The sequence below is a fragment of the Protobothrops mucrosquamatus genome, unplaced genomic scaffold (assembly GCF_001527695.2).
Source record: "Protobothrops mucrosquamatus isolate PMUCROS unplaced genomic scaffold, P.Mucros_1.0 scaffold457, whole genome shotgun sequence".
NCBI classification, from domain to species: domain Eukaryota; kingdom Metazoa; phylum Chordata; class Lepidosauria; order Squamata; family Viperidae; genus Protobothrops; species Protobothrops mucrosquamatus.
Genome location: NW_015386779.1, coordinates 182,068 through 203,410, shown reverse-complemented (window position 1 = coordinate 203,410; position 21,343 = coordinate 182,068). Strand labels below are relative to the sequence as shown.

General features: G+C 37.9%; 1 protein-coding gene across 1 annotated transcript in view; it reads right to left on the bottom strand.

Moving 5' to 3' along the window:
* The window catches only part of HRAS (HRas proto-oncogene, GTPase), a 63,373-nt gene that overhangs the window by 18,083 nt on the left and 23,947 nt on the right, over positions 1-21,343 (bottom strand). Inside the window, exon 2 of the mRNA XM_015816483.1 lies at positions 4,592-4,753. Coding sequence (XP_015671969.1) covers positions 4,592-4,702 — 111 coding nt within the window. The 5' untranslated portion in view covers positions 4,703-4,753. The remainder of the gene's footprint in view (positions 1-4,591; positions 4,754-21,343) is intronic.

The following is a 21,343-nucleotide window of genomic DNA, read 5'->3' as shown; positions in this document are numbered from 1 at the left end:
ATTGTCAGGCTTCCTTAGAGAAGCTGGAAGGGGGGTAAGAAACACTTTGTATACTCTTACCCAAGGAATTAGTGGGTAGAAATAGATGCAAAAAATAAAAATAGAATTCCAATTAAGTGCACAGGGATAAAGGAATGATGGTTTTAACCTGTGCTGTTGACAGAAAATTGGTTGAAAAGCTCCCTCAAAAGTCTCAGTTGTGCCTCAAATAAAGACTAACTACAATGCTAAAGGTTGCCAAAAAAAAAAAGGAATAATCGTTCTAGTATTACTTTTCCTGCTGCAGTTACATATTATCCACCTCTTGTTCACATTCTAAATATAGCAGATCTTGCGCAGAATTATTTGTCACATGCAGCTGCATTTTGAAAAGCTACCACCATCACAACCCTGCCTCACACACAGACAGGCTCTGCTGCAGATCTGGATGCCTGGGCCATACCATCCCAGTCTATAAAAGGGGGTCTGACTATCTCTTGAAGAATTCAGTGGATTAAAAAGACAAGAAAACATCTGAGGCAACCCTCACCAATAATGTCCACAGAGCTCTGGGGCCTGGAGACAAACCTCTCAGACGAGACCCCAAACTGTGGGAGACCTGAGGCACCAAGGCTGTCTCCCAGGCTGCAGCAACCGAGGGTGGGCTGGTGCAAGAGCGGGGAAGACTTACATGCAGTATCTTCCCCACTTCGGCAGTTGACTTGAACCCACAAAGGTCTCCCCACCACTACCTCTTCAAACATTGCAACTGAGAAGACGAAAGAGAGAAACTCAGCAGCCCCAGAGCTGATTCAACAAAGGCAGCAGAGGAGGACCTGGCCAATAACCCTTCTTTTGTCTCTTGTGCCCTCAGTCATTCTCTGCTTCTCTACACCATACTTTTAATGCAAAGAAGAGAATGGAGGCATGTGGTGAAGTACTGACAAGGCGGAGCTCCACTTTCTGCCTGCCCCAAGGTGATTGTCTCCTTTGCACTTTGTTTGTCATTGTCTCACTAGACCAGGGGTGGGCAATTAATTTTCCCAAGGGCCACGTGGGACTGTTGTGGAAGCCTGAAAGAAGAGGGTCACGATGGTGCATAGGCATGCACACACACATGTAAACTGAAAAAAAGAATAACAGTCACTTCAAAATAACAGCAAGGCAGTTGTATTGTGTGCATGGAACACACTTATATCTATTTGACTTCTAATTTCTGGCTGACCTCACGCAAGCCAGACAGGGACAGGTAAAAGGCCAGGTATGGCCTGGGGGCCATCAGATGCCCAGATCTGCATTAGACCCTAAAATCTCCACTGGGAAAAACAATCCAAAGCACAAGTGACTTCCCCTCCCATTTTTCTGCTTTCTTGGATCACAGCAATTGACAATGAACCTATAAACTCTGCTCACATGGCACCTGACGAGCTCAAGAGAAGCTACAAGACTTTGGACTTCTAGCTTACATCAGAGGTCAGCCATAGCCAGCTCACATCTTATCAGGAAGTGAGCCATTCATGACAAGAGGTGACATGCATGAACCACTGGTTCCCTGCCACTCCACTCTACCCCAAATCAGATCAAGAAGTATACCTGCAAAGTGCAGTTCTATTGTGAGACAGGTTGCACTTACAAAGACACCTCTGCGTTAAAAGCTGTACAATCTAAATTTCGGCTGCCCTCACCTTGAGTTCCCCACTCTGTCACTAACATGCTTCTTCCGCTAGAACCTGGCTATATTTCAGTCAAGACTCAATTATGACTTTGCTGATTGAAGTACTGGCTTAAACAAATGAAGGCAAGGGGCATGCAAATCTTTAGCACAATTAGTTTTGAAAGACAGGTATCAATCTTCTTGAAATAAGGAAATAATAGATGATTCCAGTCTGCATCCATGCTAAGCTTCAATGAAGCCCAGAAAGAGCTCAACCATGGAAATTTAGATTTTGATTTACCAAGAGAGAATCAACACTTGCCATCACTGTTACACTAAGCTCACACACCCTTCTTTTTAAATTCCCCAATATCTTTATCATTTATCTCACAGAAGGGCCTTGATATTAGCTCATTTGAATGGGATTGTTGGGCAAATACAATGACATTCCTTACCAAGAACATTTGCATATCTGCTCAGACTTTAAAACTGACATGGTAGCTTACAGACTTTTGGAATGCCCTATATCAATTTAGGAGGACAATGCTAATCTCTCCTCTGTTTACAAACTGTTCAGACAACTCTCATATGGTAGTTACGCGCTACTTATTAAATGACAAGGATTAAGAAATCTCTAGAAATGTAGCCAAATTTAGTACTATAGAAAATAGAAGCTTTTGAATCTGTTTGCTTCCTTGGGTATACCTACGTCAGGCACGAATAGGTTTTTATTGGATGGGCATGTGTTGTTCTGTTTTAACTTCTATGTTTGGTTTGTGACAATATTTTTAAAGGCCTAAACTATGCCCTGCAAAGAGTCTGGGACCGATGATGTTCTGAGAAAACCCCAGGGTTACCATGGTAACCCTGGAATCCTGAACCAGACAAAATTAGCATAGATGCCAGTATAATTGTTCTGAGATTCTCTAAGAATAGAGAACAGAATATATTTCTAGTCCACCAACCTAGTCTACCAACAAGGCCCCTATTCTATTTTGTAGGGTAGGATGCCTGGTGAGACAAATCTATACGATTTCTATAGCTGGCTGCAACCCCTCCTTGCTCCTCCACATATACAAACACCAAATAGCACAGGAGTCAGTAGACAGGTTATCTCATAAACTTAGTCAATGTGGAAAGATGTTCAGGAAGAAACATTTCAAAGTACTGAACATACTCCATCTTAATTAACTCACTATAAATAAGGCTTGGAAATTCCTGTGATAGTTTCCAAGACTTTCTATTTATCCCATACCTTACTGAAATCTCATACTTGCCATTTCCTTGGTCTTGCCCAATTTGGGGTGGGGGTGGGGGATTATATAACATTTTAGTACTGTCTTATTCCAACATTTACTAAAAGAATCACAAAGTGAGAAGGGAAGTTAGCATGGAAACCCCAGCATTTGTTGATGGCATGGGCACAGTGAGAAGTTTGAAACATCCAGATCCTGGAGTTCTTACAGTGTTTCTCAACCTTGACAATTTTAAGGCATGTGGACTTCAACTCCCAGAATTCCACAGCCAGCATTGCTGGCTGTGGAATTCTGGGAGTTGAAGTCCACATGCCTTAAAATTGTCAAGGTTGAGAAACACTGTCTTAGATAATGTACTTATTCCCTTTCAGTATCTTTCTCCTACTTTCACCTTAAGAAAAAGCAATCATATAGCTGTGCCAGAATATCCACACAATAGATTACTATGCCAACCCATTTTCTTCTAGAATACTGCAAGTTCTCTCATGCTGATGGCACACCACTGCTGTCACTGCAAAAGGAGGGTAAAATTATATGTTACTGTTTTGCAAAGCAGCCCCATTATTCATTCTGATGGATAAAAGAGCTGATCAAGAAAGGCTTAAGTCACTAAAACTGTCGGTGAGCATGCAACTCCACAGTTTTCCTTAAGTATTTACCAACTGCATACATGGATTTCATTCAAGGAAAGGGGGGTACATTGTATAGCTTGTTTTCTCAATTAAGACCCATTAAATAGGCTGCAGTTAGAAAACCCATATAAAGCATTATGATTTGCCTCTATCAGACTGAAAATATCAAGCTAGCTGGCAACAAGTTCCTTTTTTGTGTTTGGACCCTAGTAAAAATCATCCAGAAGATGCACTCTTCTTGGTGAGCATAAATGTGGCTGATTGGAAAACTATAGTTCTATTTTTAAAATATTTACATTTCCAAAAGAGAAGCTAGATGCATGCATTATTACATATTGCTAGGCTGCTCAGCTTTCCTGATCTATCACAGATCAGTCCTATGATACAGGTATAGCACATGATCCCTAATTTATAAACTTTGTGTGTGTGTGTGTGTGAGAGAGAGAGAGACAGAGAGAGAGAGAGGGAGGGAGAGGGAGAAGAGAGGGAGAGAGTGCATATGGTGGGGGAATTTAAACATTTCCTCAACAGGAGAACATTCCTCTGCAAAGTCATGTAATGGAATTTCAAGATAATCCAATTCATACTCAACAGACCATGTAGATTAATACAACGTAAGACATAAATTACAGTATATAACAAAGCTGGCTTGGATTTCCAAAGTCCATAGGACCATCTTAACCATTAACAAAAGATCTCAAGGATAATAAATGATGCTCACAGCAAAATGATAGAATGCCAAAGCTAGTGCCTTTCAGATGAACTGGACTGCAATTTCCCATTACCCACAACCAGCATGACCCTGAAATGGCAACTGTAATCCAAAGCATGCGGAGAGGATCAGGTTGTAGAAAGTTGTCTAGTTTAATGTGTCTATTAGGTTTTATTTTTCTTTGGATCACCTATTATCATGTTAGGAAAGAGAATATCAGCCTGTTTCTCATTCTTCACTTACATTTCTGGTGGAAAGAATGATTAAATTCAGATTATAAAGATGGATTGAATACATACAAACATTAAGGCTAAGAGAGAAGGAGACAACTTTGTGGAGAAAAAAGCAGGTTCCTCACCTCTATGGTAGGATCATATTCATCAACAAAATGATTCTGAATCAGCTGAATAGTCAATGCACTTTTCCCAACGCCTCCTGCTCCAACCACCACCAGTTTGTACTCTGTCATCTTCTGGGCTACCCCAGCTCAGGGTCTGCTCACGACACAGGTGCCTGGAAACTATATTAAAAAAAAGCATATGAATATCATAACGATCAGGCACAGTGTTTCTCCCCATATCCCAAAGGATTGTCATTCATGCTACCTTGCAAAAAAACAGCAGCAACAACCAGGAATACAGCAAAGAAATCAAAGTCAGAGCTGTAGCTGCAGATAAGTACATCCTTAGATTCTTTTCATTATATAGACAGGGTAACCACAATATCCAGAAGCTGTAAAGGGGAACAGAGCCCTCTGTAAAGCGTTGTGTAAAATAATACAAGGCAGGCAAAATGCGCACGATCTGGGGAAAGGAGCTATTCATTATTCAGGACCAGTTAATCAGTACTTAAAATCTATTGCTGGCCTGGTGCAGTGAACACAGTGCCAGGCTGAGCTATGAAGTTCTCCTCCTGCACCTATGCCTTACTTAAACGTACCTGGCTGATGCAACTAAGATAAAGGATACTTGGAAATATGAAGCTGCTGCAAGTGAAATAAAATGCCTGCTCCTATTTTCATGCTGGAATTTATCTCCCATTTCTCTCTCCTCATAAAGAATATTTTCCAAATCTGGAAACAAACTATTGGATAAATTTCCTAGACATTCTAAATGTAAAAAAAAAAAAAAAAGGCTTTTAAAGGGTAACAAATTTGTAGACTATTAACAAATTGCTCCAAATGCTGTTTCTTCTCCTTTCATATATGTGGATAACATGAGAAGCAATCATAGATACAGCTTGCAGCAATTTCCACAATCAGAGGAACTGCAAAAGCATTGCTATAATTACAGAAATTCTGTGATGCATCCTGATGCCACCAAAATTGTCCTCTCCGTCTCCTCCCCCCCACCAGACATATATTTATTTTGTGCTATATGCTATAGGAAGGAACCTGGCATAAAGGTAGAGCTAGAAGAGAATAGTAGTTTGCAATTTAAAGCATAATAAAGAGTAGCTACAGAAACTACATCCGGGGCTACTAATGTCAAACATTCTGAGGAAAGCCTGAAAATATCATCAGCCAGGTGTTTTCTGTTTCCCTTTTTATTTTCTTGATATACACTACACCCAGTAGGATCTCAGAATACCATAAGCATTTAAGAACTGTTGCATACGTCAATGGAGAGCTTACAACTTGCTCAAATTACAGATCCAAAGAGTTGCAGAACCAGTATGCGTGCTTCTTAAAATAGTCTTGCTCCCACACAGCCATATTTTTCACCTAAATTGCAGGTCCAGGTGTAAAGGTGGGCTATCCATTTATGCTTCAACCTGTCCTCCTCAATACTGGCTCTGAGAATTGAAGATCTTTCTTCAAGAAGACTGACTCTAAAAAAGGCCTGGGTATAAATCATAATGTGTAAGGCTTTATTTAAAAATAATGTATATTTATTGTTCTGTTTATCTGTTCCCTTCACCTTTCTTTCTTGGCATAATCCTCAGTTTCCAAATCATAGTTAGAATGGGAATCTTACATTTCCCAACTGGCGTTTTTCATGATTGAAGAAATCATGCCAGAACAAGTTAATGTAATCTGCCCAGAGAAGTCTTTGAATTGGGAGGATTAGCAATTGAAATTTTAATAATAATAGTCATAACGACACCACCAATACATTTTCCTCAAAAGTGAATATACAAAGTGTTTTAGATGACATAAATGAATGTAAGGAAGAAAATCTGCTATGAATTAACGACGACGACGACGACGATGATGATGATATCCATTCAGTCATGTCCAACTCTTGGTGATTCTATCTTCTGATCTGCACTACATCTTTGAGTTTTTCTATGCTCTGGCTGGTGTCAGCTTTGATCATGGGTCTTCAAACAGTGTGCCTGGCTGAGGAATTCTGGGAGTTGAAGTCCATGAGTCATAAAAGGGCTGAGATTGAAGATCCCTGGCTTTGACAGTGTCTAGCCACCATGTTCTTTGATGGCCTGGTTTCCTTTACTGCTAACTCTTCCAAATATAATTCCTCCGCATGACATGGCTAAGTGAGACAACTTAATGATAATAATACTTGATAACACTCAATTATTAATCAATACTTTGCTTTTTGTTTAATAAATGTATTTTATTTATTAGCTTTTTAATTTATTAATACTTAGCAATACTCTTCCATTTTGAGTAAGTACAGGTCAACGTCAGAAACAACTAGCACAGTATTTTATTTATATAGGACTCATTCTTCTACACCACCATAGTTACCTCTTTTAGAGGAAACTAGTCTGCTTTTCTATAAGACCAAGATTCTCTTAGATAACAAAGGAAATACATTAAGGAGGGGGACATAGTTCATTCTGAAAAGAGGACTACTGTTTCCCAATTACTCCCATTACATCCATAGCTTATTACAAAAGGAACAGAAATGAATAAGAATGACCAGATTGAGAAGCAAGTAATACATCTCTTACAATTCAATCCTATAATCAATTTACAATGCTCAAAATGAATTTGGAAAGGACCAATCCAAACCAGTCATGTATCTGTTCTTATCTGTTCTTCCAAATTATGAATTAACATTCCAAACGTGGCAGAGGCACCTGAGCAATCATTTTAACCAATTTAATTTCTTAAATATGCTACTCTGAAAAGTTGTTTTTCTATGACAGATCCACTACAGGTCTTTATTTATTCCCTAAAGATCTACTAAATATTTATGCTTGCAACAAATGTTATATTCCTATCTAAATGTTCTTGCATACAGAAAGAATGATGAGCAGGTGGGAAGTTAGCTTTTCACCACTTTCTGGAACCAGAAATATGAAAAAGATTTGCTCTGATCCGAGATCCCCAAACCCTTGCTACCAAGTGGGATTCTATAATTTTCTCCTGTGATTTTCTTCTTGGAGGAACTAAATCTGTCTTTCACTACCTGGAAAAGACTGAAGAGAGAAGAATCCCAGAAAGATGGATAGCGTTGCGGATGAGTTGGTAACCAAACAATTAATGGTTGGGGGAGAAGAAGAGATGTTAGATTTCCTGTAACTAAGGCAATCCTCATTGCAGCTGGCTCTTAGCAGTTTACGTCAACAAAGTAAAGTGAACTCTTAAAGAGGTAAACAGAAAGAGCTATTTTCCTATCATTAGGCATGTTTCACACACATATCAACAAACCGGTTCTTTGGATCACAGATTAACTAGATTCCATGGTACAATTAGAATTTTATTCATGTACAAAGTATTTTCCACCCACGTGGGCCACAGTGAGGTCCCTTTGGAACACAAGGTGATCCACGAAAGAAGACAGACTACTGCAAATGAGAAACAAAAAGTACTTTATTATGGAGCAAATTAAGACTGTCAAATGACACAACCTTTTGCTTTGGGTCTTATAAATACCAGCATGCAATCTTGGATACACACTTATGTCATAATACAGCCAAAACAGCTTTTAGTAGTGCTGAAAGATAAAAATCTCTGTAGAGCCCCCTCCCCCTTTGGCCAGGTCCACAGCGGCCCCGGCCACCTCTGATCTGCAGGCAAGCCTCAAAATAAAGATACAAACAAGCCAATTAAATTTTCTCTGTCGACATTGACACCAGGGCTGCAATTGATTAAATGCGCTTCTTCAGTACCAGCAAACATAAAACAGAATGCCTCTAAGATAAGGGAAATATCTGCACCCTAATTGTAGACCCCTCACAAAAATCCAAAAATCCAGGCAAACATCTGCATAAGATCAACACACCCCACAGGGCAAGAAAAGATTTTTCTCCCCGGTTTTCACATACCTCCAGGCAGGAATACCTTTATTTACGCATCTAACATGCTTCACATCCAAGTCTATAACTTCACGTTTAAAGTCCATTGTTGCTGTAAGTATTACCACTCTCATCTATTAATTTGGTAGCCTACCTTCAATTGCTATTCTCTATGTTAAGCCAGTGAATAAATCTTCCTTTTCAAGCAGTTGCCTAGCATGTTTATTAGTGACCCAGCTTGAATTCTAACCCAGAACCTTTTCTTCTAACAATTGGCAACCACTAAGGGACTCAGAGACTAACTTGGCCAATGTGAAACTTCATCCAGCTGGCACCAGACAATTTGTCTGGCGGGTGCTGCCCTGAGCAATGCCTGTCATGGCACATAGTAAAGGGAGTTTTTGATTTGGGGCCAAGCAGCTTGAACTGGATGACCCAGTGGGTGACTACCTCGCAAATTCGTGTTTGTATGCCCAGTGAGTGAGTGTGTGTTGCTGCCCAGCATCTACATCCCATATCATCCTCAGCCACACCTCAACCATGGTCGGGAGACCTTGGAAAACAAGGTAAATTGACAGGCTGTAAAAGACTGAGTGAGTGGGCTTCTGTCTGGGCAATTGCTGGCCTAGTCCCCTGCCAAGTCAAAATAGAAAAGGGAGTGCCCATACTATGTTTAGAGAGTCCTTCCTGAGTGTGAGGTGCTTGAAAACGAACTGGTGGGTAGGAGTGTCTGTACTCTTCCAAAAAGAGTCCTCCCAGGTGCATGGTACCTGAAAACTGACCATCGGGTAAAAAATGTGTGTCGGCCCTTCTTCATCCTGTCTTACTTTCAGGCACCATGTCCTACATTTCCACTCATACAAAGGACTGAATGAAACCATTAGACACTGAGCATCAAGCAATGCTAACTTGCCCACTACAAACAGAGAGAACTCAGCAATAGAATAATTGCATTATTTCAGCAGTTTTGAGACAGTTCCAAAGGCATCTTAATGCAAATAAGAGTTTCTCTGGATCTGAGAATTAAGTGGAAATCAAGTTTTGGTCACACAATTAGACACAATTTTTTAATTTTTAAAAAAAGGCAATGAAGTGGCATTTGTTTCCTTGTGAAAGCAAATAGCTTCAAAAGAGACTGCAAGAAAAGAAGGCCGAAGAGCCTTCAGATGGATTTAATTCACAAGAATGGAGAAGAATTCATATGCCCTGAAAATTCTCTTTGTGTTGCTGTGCCTCCCGAGATAGATTCAATTCCTGGAGCTAATCTGATTTCACTCACAATAACTTAATCCCCTAAAATGAGATAATAACAACAGAGAAAGGGAACCATTGGCTTTGTTCAACATGAAAGCCATTGGTATCACTTGAGCATGGCCACTGCTTGACTCCGACCTCTCAGCAGTTGGTCAACCACTTCATAGCAGGGCCTCCCAAGGAGAGTGGCAGCTTGTCACCACGCCAGAGTGGCTAAATAACCTCCCAAACAGTTCAACCTCTCCTACCAATTATCCTGAAGATACAACACAAACATTAGGAGAAGGGGGGGCTAGCATAACAGCAGCAGGTCAGCTGCATTTCTAAGAAGCAGCCCAGGAAGCATGTGACCAAGACAGTTAAAAAGGAGACATTATCACTCCACAGACTGTCACACTTTAATTTCTATAGCTGGGCTCAGCAGCATCAGAATGACAAAAGTGGCATTGGTACATCATGCCACAAGCCCTCCTCTTTAGGGGACACATGTAATATTAAGCCTGGTGTAGAAATGGACTTCCATCACAATGCTCCTAACAGCAAGTGTGACCACCACATCACCCATCTCCTGAAAACGCCACTGCTAGGTTAAACAGTTGGCTGTTAACCTGTTAACATTTCCTTTTCAAACAACAATTGGTATAAACTGCTTGGTAACACACATTAAGTGAATAATTCCAATAATATCTATTCTCATTCCATTTTGAAGTATAACTATCAATTATAAGAAACATGTTTTCTGAAAATAGAAAATATGTTGCAATTAATTAAATCCTTAATTAGGGTGCAGGAAAAGGAGCCCATAAGGAATTAATTCATTTTGGTATAATGGTTAAGGCATCAGGATAGAAAACAGGAGACACTGAGTCCAAGCCATGAAAGATCACTTTGGGCCAGTCACTCTCTCTCAGCACCACCTACTTCAGAGGGCTGTTGTCATGGGGAAAATAGGAGGAGGAAGGTGTGTTGGATATGTTTGTCGCCTTATTTATAAAAATGCTAACGGCAGCATATAAATAAATAAATAAAAAAGGCTAATTTCCTATAAAAGGGAGTTGTTTAAATCAATTTTCCTAACCTAATGTCTTTCAAATACATTTGGATTACAATCCCTAGCAAGAATGACTAATATCCGTGCCTTCTGAGATTTATAATCTAAAACATTTGAAAGAAACCAGGTTGAAAAAGTTCATCTTTGTCTTGGCAGGAAGATTTTTAAAAAGCCAAAGTCTCATAAACTTTGGGATGTCCCTTAGCCACAATTACTCTTTTCTTCCCCCTGGCTTGGCTAAAAACTCTAGAATTAAATACAATGGAGTAAAAAGTCTATAAACAACAAGAATACTCCCCTTCAAAGATGCTACCTCTCCTTCTTGCGGTATATTGACAAAGACTCAGGTTAATTAACCAGGCAATCCATTAAGCAGAATCTGATATGTTGGACTTAGAGGGTGAACTTAGATTTTCACATTCCATAAATAGACAGGCACAATTATTCAGCCTCCCAGCTCCTGGACTATATTTGTTTACATGCGGATCCATTCTTCTCATAGCCAGCAGAACATCTGTACCTCAATTTGGCTCCAGAAAGACTTCTGTATAAAGCCAGCCAGCACACTCAGAATGGAAATCAATCAGGGGACTTCACTCCGCTCAATTCTGTGACTCAGCACCATACACATACACACACACACGTACACGCACACTCTAACTGGAGTCAGAAAAATAATTCCTGTCTATTTCCAAATGCTCCAGGAAGACATAGTGTAATTTTAGTTCAATTACCCTTGAAAAGAAATAATTCATTATACTATGGCTATTGTGGGCTACAATGGAATAAAATTCATGAAGTTTTATGCAATATTAAATATGTTACAATTTTAAGATGCCATGAAATCCTTTGTTGGTTCTGCTGCAATGTATTTATACGGCTATACTACTTTTATTGAAAAAACAAAGTAAATAATTATGGAACATAGAAACATTAAGCAGCAAAGCATTCAAAGAGGCAATTTAAATTATGTTCTATTGCAGTTCTGTTCAGGATTCAGGCGTCCAAGTTAAGCAAGCAGGAGAGATATTCCTACTATGTGGAAATTACACATACTATATATATATCTGTATACCTCAGATTAAACGCTGTATCAAACAATATGTAAGGAAAGTGTTCAAACGAGACATGTGCATTAGCTATTATACATCTTGAATGCAGATATGAACTTCCCACGTGACTCTGCTCAAATACTACGTTCTTTCTTGAAAGACCAACATTAGTCATATTCTGTTCTTCATCTCCAGCAGAGCTTGCTAAGAGACAGGATTATTTTTTTTAATTTAGAGTCCCAGATTCTAGAACATTCGTGTAAAGTAGAATAACTTTATATCAAGTCATTTCCCTTATCGGGTGAAGACACAAGTATGCCCAGAAATTTAGATGTTCTACTCTATTATATTTTAATTTAAAATTTAAGGCTGAACATGTTCTGCTCCCTTTGTATTATTCCTTTTGCTTTTCCACTTATCTGCTTGTTGCAGTTTTAAAATCTACTTTGTAAGTGACTGGGACTATCTTCCCAAATAAGTAGAATGGAATGCTAACTATGAACAACTTAAAAATATTAACCCCAAAAGTAAAATAGGTCTTATTTGAGTCCTAAGCAGACACTCCACAACCATCTTTGGTTGAGGTGCTTTCAACTAGCACTGAACTGCTAGAATGGATTTATAATCAGCCTCTTTAACTCATTGTCCTCTATCATCATTGGCTAATAAGATATTGTCTACTATATACATATTTTAACCTTGAAAGATGCACTTGTACACAAATTCATTTGTTACTCAGACTGTTGTAATCCCTTTCTGCCTGTATGCTATTTTCATAATGCACAAGATTATGACATCACTCAGAAGAGAGATATCACCCAAATATATGCTGCTAAACCAGAATTTGGAAGAGAGGCCTAATTCAACAACAGATCATAAATTTCCATGTTGCCTCCTAGCGTTACCTCATGGTAAGATGGGCATCCAATAAATTTTACAAACAAATGTTAATAGTCTTCCATTTCGTCAATTACTTTGTTGGCATTTTTTTCTTAGAAAACATGCATGTGTGTGTTTTTTTAAAAAAACTCAGCAGGTGAAGCACTGGGGTACCCACTGGACTACATTGGGCCCAATTAACACAACAGAACTCCAGTGCTATGCGTTATCTAAGGAAATCAAAAGAATGTATTGGAAAAAGACAATGGCAAGCCACTTCTGTTTGGTAACCAAGAACAAAGATGCCTTTAACTTTTTTTAGTCCACATTCATTTTTGTGTTCAATTCCAACATCCAGAACTTTTGAAAGAACAGAACTAAGAAAGCATGTTGAGGGTGAAGAGGCCCTGGGTGTGAGCCCTGAGCAAAGGGAGAAAGAACTTGAATGAAAAATAATCACAGGGGAATAAAGAAACAAAGGAAATTACATTAATAGGAGTAAACATAGGATCCAGAAAAAAGAGACCATTTAGGAAAGGTCTTACTATTTTCCACATTCCCCAATGGCCTCTGTTTCTTTCTGGTCATTCCCTTTTTGTACAGAATCTTCAGAAGCAGATTTGGGTGTACTGGATGGATGCAACTCCTTACTGTTATTGTCTGTGGCATGGCTGGGATCTATTTTGATAGATTTTGTAAATCTGCTTTCATAGAAAACTTGGTCCATTCCCTCAGCAATAAAGTAGATATTCTGCCATGAAAAGCGTCTCAGGTTCACCCCTAGGCATCTCCAACTGCTAGGAAGCAAAGCATGGCAAAAGATTTCTGAAGAGACAGAGTTCCTAGAATTTATTAATCCAACTGCATTTTACCCAAAAACCTTTCCTCCCAACACATTTTCTCTAAAAAGTGAGGGATGAAGTAATATGAAAAGGATTGGGGAATTGCCTACCTGGATTCTAAAATTCAGTCTACCAGGCAGGGTGATCAAATGATGAAACCTCACCTAGAAACAGTAATGTGCACAATGTTCCATACACGGTCTATGCAGTATATAGGAGTTTCAGAGGTCCATGCTCAAATTTAAACATGAGTATTTCAGATATTTTTCTTGGTAAACAGAATGAAACAGGGCACTTGTATTCAGGATACATACCAAAAGATAATTACATTGGGCAGAAATGATCCAGGGAGAGGGACCACAAAAGTGTGTGTGTGGGGGGGGGAAATCAAGTTTTCTTAGTGATGGTTGCTAAGGGAATGGAAGTTGCTGGCAAGAAGGGGAGTCAGAGGACTGAGATCACTGGATCACAGAAACTGAGGCCGAGTTTCCTGAGATCACTGGAGTAAGAAACAGAGGGCCAGGGCAATATGTATAATGATGGTGAATAGAATTAGGGCAGGGGTAGGCAACCTCGGCTCTTTTATGACTCATGGACTTCAACTCCCAGAATTCCTGAGTCAGCATAGCTGACTCAGGAATTCTGGGAGTTGAAGTCCATGAGTCATAAAAGAGCCGAGGTTGCCTACCCCTGAATTAGGGGAATGAGAAATTCTGGGAAGACTAAAGAGTTGGCAATGTTACAATGGGATGTCAGCAGTGGAAGGAGGAGGAGGAGGAGGAGGAGGCAGATGGAACAGAAAGTGTTGAGATCCAGAAGAGGTGGGAATAAAGGTAAGTGATGGGGTGATATATACCAGTCTTACTTTACCCATCATTATATATCACTGTGGGAGCTCTTCAGATTTGAACAACAACCAAAATGTTCAAAGTTGGCCTTTTGTTGAACTGCAGTCAATCCAAAATGGTTTTGTAGAACTTCAGGAGCATGATCGTTCATTGTAGGATTGAAACAATATATATTTACCATTTTACGAATATCCCTATTTAGGAACATCAAGAAATTCTGCAGAGGCAAGTAAGTAATATGAAACTAGACAGCCCAAAGACCAGACTGACTGTAGATCAGTTTTAAATATTCCAAAAGGAGATTAAGGGGGTGGTTTTGAGAATTTTCTATAAGCAACAACTCTCCCCACCAAAAAAGATACACCTACATTTTCAAGTAACATGGGATAGCTACAGGAAAGCATCATCAAAGGTGCTTGGATAATTTAAAAATTACTGTAATTATAAGTTTACACTAACTATATAACGTTTTGAAGATTTTTTTTTTAACAACCAGGACATAAACTTTATTGAATTGATGTATCTATTTTACCACTGTGGTTTTATAAATGAAGCAAGAGATTCTCCATTAAATGTTATTAAATAGATAAAAAGGAATGGCTAAATGAAATGTGTTCCCACAATAGGCACAAATAGATTTTGTATGTCTAGTGCAAGACTGCATTTAATCTATGCAAATACATAATTGGTTATTGAGACATTAAGAGTGATGCTGCATGAATATTCGTTTTATATATTATGGGTTGGTCTAGTGTTTTGTAGCATTAAACTCTGCTACATAACATGCCTGTGGGTAAAAGACAACTTTAACTTCTATTATTCCTATGCCTTTGAAAATCTCGAGAACAATACCATGGAAGTGATGGAGATGGGATGGAATAAGAATACAATGCCAGAGAGAAATCAGCAATTCTTGCAGGGTGAAACACTACTATACCCAAATCACTTGTATTCACAATCAAGTTTTTGTGTAGGTCTGAAATCAAGCTTATAGTTTTACAATGACTATCTTTAAATACAATGTGGGTGCATATAACTTGTAGGAACATGCATAATAAGCAGGTTTTAAATGGAATAAAATAACTCAGAATTAATTGTAGCTCTTGAGTCATAATGGAAAACGATATAGAGAGAAAAGGAAGAGAGACAGCACACTTATTAAAATGAACACCACCTCCATCCCAAATTTTGTTCAAAATAAACACTTTAAAACCTAAGGCACAGTAAAACCATTTCAATAAAACTTTAACATACAAAAATCCATTACACCTTTGATATAATTTACTCCCACTTAATGTATAGTGATTCTACTTGCAATATCTTTCACTCTTCTTTCCAACTTTATGGGTCAAATGGTGAACACACAAAAGAATGGTTTTATAACTTCCAAACAATAAAAACCTCAGAAAAAGTGTATGCCCACTAACTCTGATTTCTGAATTAAAACTAAATACACATGGCATTCCTCACACATCCAAAAGCAGAATACTAAAAAATAATAAATAAAATATAAAATAATAAAATAAAATAAAATAAAAGGCACCCCTACAAAGAAGTTCAGCCCCCACATCTGAGTCACTACTTTGGAGTCTGAAGAATAATTCTAAAACAGTTGCAGCCTTGGAAATGGAGAAAATATACCTGAAGATAAAGAGGAAGATATAGCAGAAGTGATCATCAATCTACTGGCGGAGGCTCTAAATACAGATAGAGTAGAGATACAGATGGAAATGGATGAAATGTTTCAAATGAATTCAAGCTATGCAAGGAAACAAATTGCCTAGAGAAGTTCATGTAAGATTTCTAAAGAAAACAATAAGAGATGAGATACTGAGAAGAGTTAGGGATGACCCATTACAATATAAAAACAAAGAAATTGTGGTTGAAGCAGATTCCTAAGGGACTAAGGGACGGTTGCATCATACGGAGGCCGCGCCCATCCCAGCTCCAGCAATGCAAAAAAAGTCATGATACGTTGCGACACATCACGTGACATGGAGAGTTTGACACCTGTGGGATAATGATGATGATGATGATGATGATGATGATGATGATGATGATGATGATGATGATGATGATAATAATAATAATAATAATAATAATAATAATAATAATAATAATAATAATAATAATAATAATAATAATAATAAAGTTGGAAGGGACCTTGGAGGTCATCAAATCCAATCCCCTGCTCAGGCAGGTAACCCTATACCATTTCGGACAAATGGCTGTCCAGTTTCTTCTTAAAAACTTTCAGTGTTGGAGCATTCACCGCTTCTGGAGGCAGGTTGTTCCACTGGTTAATTGTTCTAACTGTCAGGAAGTTTCTCCTTAGTTCTAGGTTGCTTCTCTCCTTGATTAGTTTCCATCCGTTGCTTCTTGTCCTGCCTTCAAGCGCTTTGGAAAATAGCTTGACTCCCTCTTCTTTGTGGCAGCCCCTGAGATAGTAGAACACTGCTATCATGTCCCCCCTCGTCCTTCTCTTCATTAAACTAGACATACCCAATTCCAGCAACCATTCCTTATATGTTTTAGCCTCCAGTCCCCTAATCATCTTTGTTGCTCTTCTCTGTACTCTTTCTAGAGTCTCAACATCTTTTTTACATCGTGGTGACCAAAACTGGATGCAGTATTCCAAGTGTGGCCTTACCAAGGCATTGTAGAGGGGTATTAATACTTCGCGTGATCTTGACTCTATCCCTCTGTTAATGCAGCCCAGCACTGTTTTGGCTTTTTTGGCAGTTGCAGCACACTGTTGGCTCATATTTAAATGATTGTCCACTAGGACTCCGAGATCCCTCTCACAGTTACTACTATTTAGCAAGGTACCTCCTATACTATACCTGTACATTTGGTTTTTCTTGCCTAAATGTAGAACCTTACTTTTTTCACCATTGAATTTCATTTTGTTAGATAACGCCCAGTGTTCAAGTCTGTCCAGATCCTCCTGTATCCTAAGCCTGTCTTCTAGAGTGTCGGCTATTCCTGCCAGCTTGGTGTTGTCTGCAAATTTGATGAGTTCCTCATCTATCTCCTCGTCCAAATCGTTGATGAAGATGTTGAAGAGCACTTTGCCCAGAACAGAGCCCTGGGGCAACTCACTACACACTTCTATCCATGTAGATGTGGTTCCATTGAGGACCACACGCTGAGTATGGCCGGTCAGCCAGCTACGGATCCATCTGGTGGTGATGCTGTCTAACCCGCATTTTTCTATCTTATCAAGTAGTAGGTTGTGATCTACTTTGTCAAATGCCTTACTGAAGTCCAAGTAAATTATATCCACAGCATTCCTCTGGTCCACTAATTTTGTCACTTGGTCAAAGATATAGCTATAACATACATGGCGAAAACAAACAAAGAAAAAAGACAACAATATATACGTTAAGGGAAGAATTTAAAAAAACTAGAATTAGAATTATAAATAAATCCACAAAAGAAAATACTGAAAAGACAAATGGAAATAGTAAAACATAAATTAAATTTAACAGAATCAGAAAAACTGGCCCAGCAAATTAAAAGAGAAAACAAAACTTTTTTGAAAATGCAAATAAACCAGGAAGATGGCTAGCTTACAAACTTAAAAAACAGAAGGAGAAAATTTTGACAAATAACTTGTTAGATGAAAAAGGCTGTTTACAATTTAAAAATTAAGTAATAAAAAAGATAATCAAAGAATATTATGAGAAACTGTATGATATAGAAGAAATTTCTTGGAGAAAACAATTCAATATATGGAAAAAAATAATTTACCAAAAATTTCAGAAAACTTTAAAACTATATTAAATGAGAAAATAACAATGATGGAACTGATAGAGGCTATAAGACAAAAAAACAACAACACGGGATCAGATGGGCTCCCGGCAGAGTTGTACAAATGTCTATAAGATACATTAAGTGTACCGTTGAAAGATGTGTGTAATGAACTTTTATTGGAGGCTAAAATCCCAAACACATGGACAGAAGCAAATATTACTTTGATACCAAAAGAGGACTCAGACCTAACACAGATAAAAAATTACAGACCAATATCATTACTAAATGTGGACTATAAAATCTTTACTTCAATAATAGCGGAGAGACTGAAAAGATTTCTAACTGAATGTATACATCCAGATCAAAATGGATTTCTACCAAAAAGACAAATAAAAAATAATTCAAGAGTTATAATGGACATATTGGAATATTATGAAATGCATTCAGGGAAACAATTGGCATTAGTATCTCTAGATGCTCAAAAGGCATTTGATAATGTTTCCTGGCAATTTATGACTCAACAACTAAAAATAATGGACTTTGGAGAATAATTCCAAAACAACTATCTCACGTGGAGAATAATGAGTAATTCAACCATATTCAGTGCCAAAATGTGGGGTTGGCAGGCCTCCTCCAGTAATATTTCATGCAGATAAGCAGCAAGAAGCCTTCCCAAAGTAATTGGGTTGGCAAATAGTTTTAATAGTTTAATTATTTATTTATAAACATATACAAAAGCAATTTGCTGAAGCAGACTCCAAAAATCATTAGACTACATCCTTTTGCTGGAATCCACAATTCAACAAGAAAGTCCACTATCACAGAAAATTCAAAGTTGTGCTGACTGCTCCCCTCTGTTCAATCTTGGCTAATCCATGAGAAATACATAGATCCATGAGTTAATTCTGAACTAGGAATTTAAATATTGCAACACTGCACTGCAATGGTTTGAAAGCATTGCAGATCTGCGCCTACAGGAATTGTTAACCTTAAGGGAGGTAGACTTTAAAATGAGCTCAGACAATCCTTAAAACCCGCCTTGGTTACATGATTACCTAAAGAACAAATTAAAGCCGATGCTGCCCACATTCCACAAAGAAGTTTAAGATTACACTCTACCTTAGATGAAAGGATCCATGTGTGGCATGCACTCACCTATACCTGCATTCCAAGCAGGGAAGAGGACAAAGAGAGCCTCCAGGCAAGATTATATGCATACTATACTGAGAAATAGGAGTTTCCTTGTTTGCTTACTTCTTCACCACTCAAAAATAACAGAACTGAAACTTATATCATTATACTCTCTGCTTACTATATTGTCACTACAAGATTTGGAATAGGATAGAGCATTTATTCATGGACTAAAAGCCAATGTTTAACTTTTCACTCATTCCAGCTGCGTATTTGTTGAGCTGCCCTATGTCAAGATTAGAAATCTTGAAGCTTATAAACTTGATAATATTAATTTTTTTTACCAATTTGGCATTCTGGTTTAGAAAAACAGATTTCAGAAAAGCTCTGGATTGTTGGAATTTCATCTATATGTCCTAAAGCAGATATAACAGAGGCAATTGAAGTAAAAAGATTGAGAAAATTATATTTGCACTGGATTAAGCACGTACACATAGGCAGTAGATAAATTGATAATTAGATAATATTTAATGGCGTAAATATGACGCCATAGTAAACCACAGTAACAGCTAAAACAAAAAACAAATTACAGCCAAGTAGGTGTGAAGCCAGCCTTTAACAATGTTTAGAAAAATTATTTTAAGTTACCAATCCCCACATTTTTGTCAAATTTCTCCTTCCTTGCAATGCTTTGCTATTTTTGATATAACAATCACAGATACTTCCTGAGTTTATCACCCACCCCAGCTATTCCATAGTTTGCACATGCCTCATGTATTTAAATATTTTCCTCTATCAGATTTCTTATTTTTAGAAATTGTAGGAGAAATCACTAAAATGTCAGGATTTTAAGTGCCCACTTTGATTTCAAAGATATTTGGCAACAAAGATTTAGGATTTAAATATAGCATGCTTTAATTCTGCTTATAGAAACTAAAGCGAGAATAGGATTCAGTGAAATTTGGCTCAGCATATTGAGTGAATTCAGCCATAATACTTTATAAAATATGCTTAGCAAGTTGTAAAAATTATATAGTTATTCATGAAACAAATTTTAAGCAAATAAATGTAACATGTAGCATGAATCCAGCCACAAGATTTTATTGGGGAAAGGATATATATTAGCACTTTGATGTAAGATCTGAATATACTTTCTATTTTGTATAAACTCTGGCCAGAAAGATTTGGTTTATGTTATTTTTATTTCTATTCACCATTTGGTTCTATATAAATGAATATTTAAATAATAAATACAATCTAGCTTTAATCAGAAAAGAAAAATCCCTGAGACTAACATTTTGCATATTTACTGTAAAAAAAATTACAAATGATGTAAAGGTTGTCATCTGTACTAGCTAATATTTTATTTTTTTTAAGTAGGCATTGCTGACTGGACATTTACTGTTTAAAAAAATATTTAATGAAGTATCAATATACAAATTCTATAACCAAACAAGCAACCTGAATAAACTAGGCATCAATTCCAAGTGTTCGGTATGAATCAATAGTGATGAATGTTCTAAGCCGGGGTAGGCAGGCAACCTTGGCTCTTTTATGACTCATGGACTTCAACTCCCAGAATTCCTGAGCCAGCCATGCTGAAGGGAAAGGGAAAGGTTTTCAAGCTGAGCCATGCGGGCTCAGGAATTCTGGGGGTTGAAGTCCACGAGTCATAAAAGAGCCTAGGTTGCCTACCCCCGTTCTAAGCCATTCAATACCAAAAATAAATGTTCAGTCTAAGATGCAAAAATTCTTAACTACAACATGGTACCCTTCTAATAATATAAAGCATAATTTATACACATTGGGAACTCTTAATACTTAAAATTTCGCTTAACACAACTGCTTACAATCTAAGTAATGACTTACATTTATATTGACAAACAAAATCCAATGTCTCCCCCCAAAATTTTTAAACTTGTAAAAATTTTTTTTTAATATTGTAAAACCATATTTTGAGCAAATAAACAAGGTAATGAAAGCGCACAGAGCGAAGTTCCTAGAATGTTTTCCACTCTCTTAATAGCAGCTCCACCTGGGCCATCTAACCAGGAGAGAAGAGAGACTAAAGAAGCAGCATTTGGCAGCAAC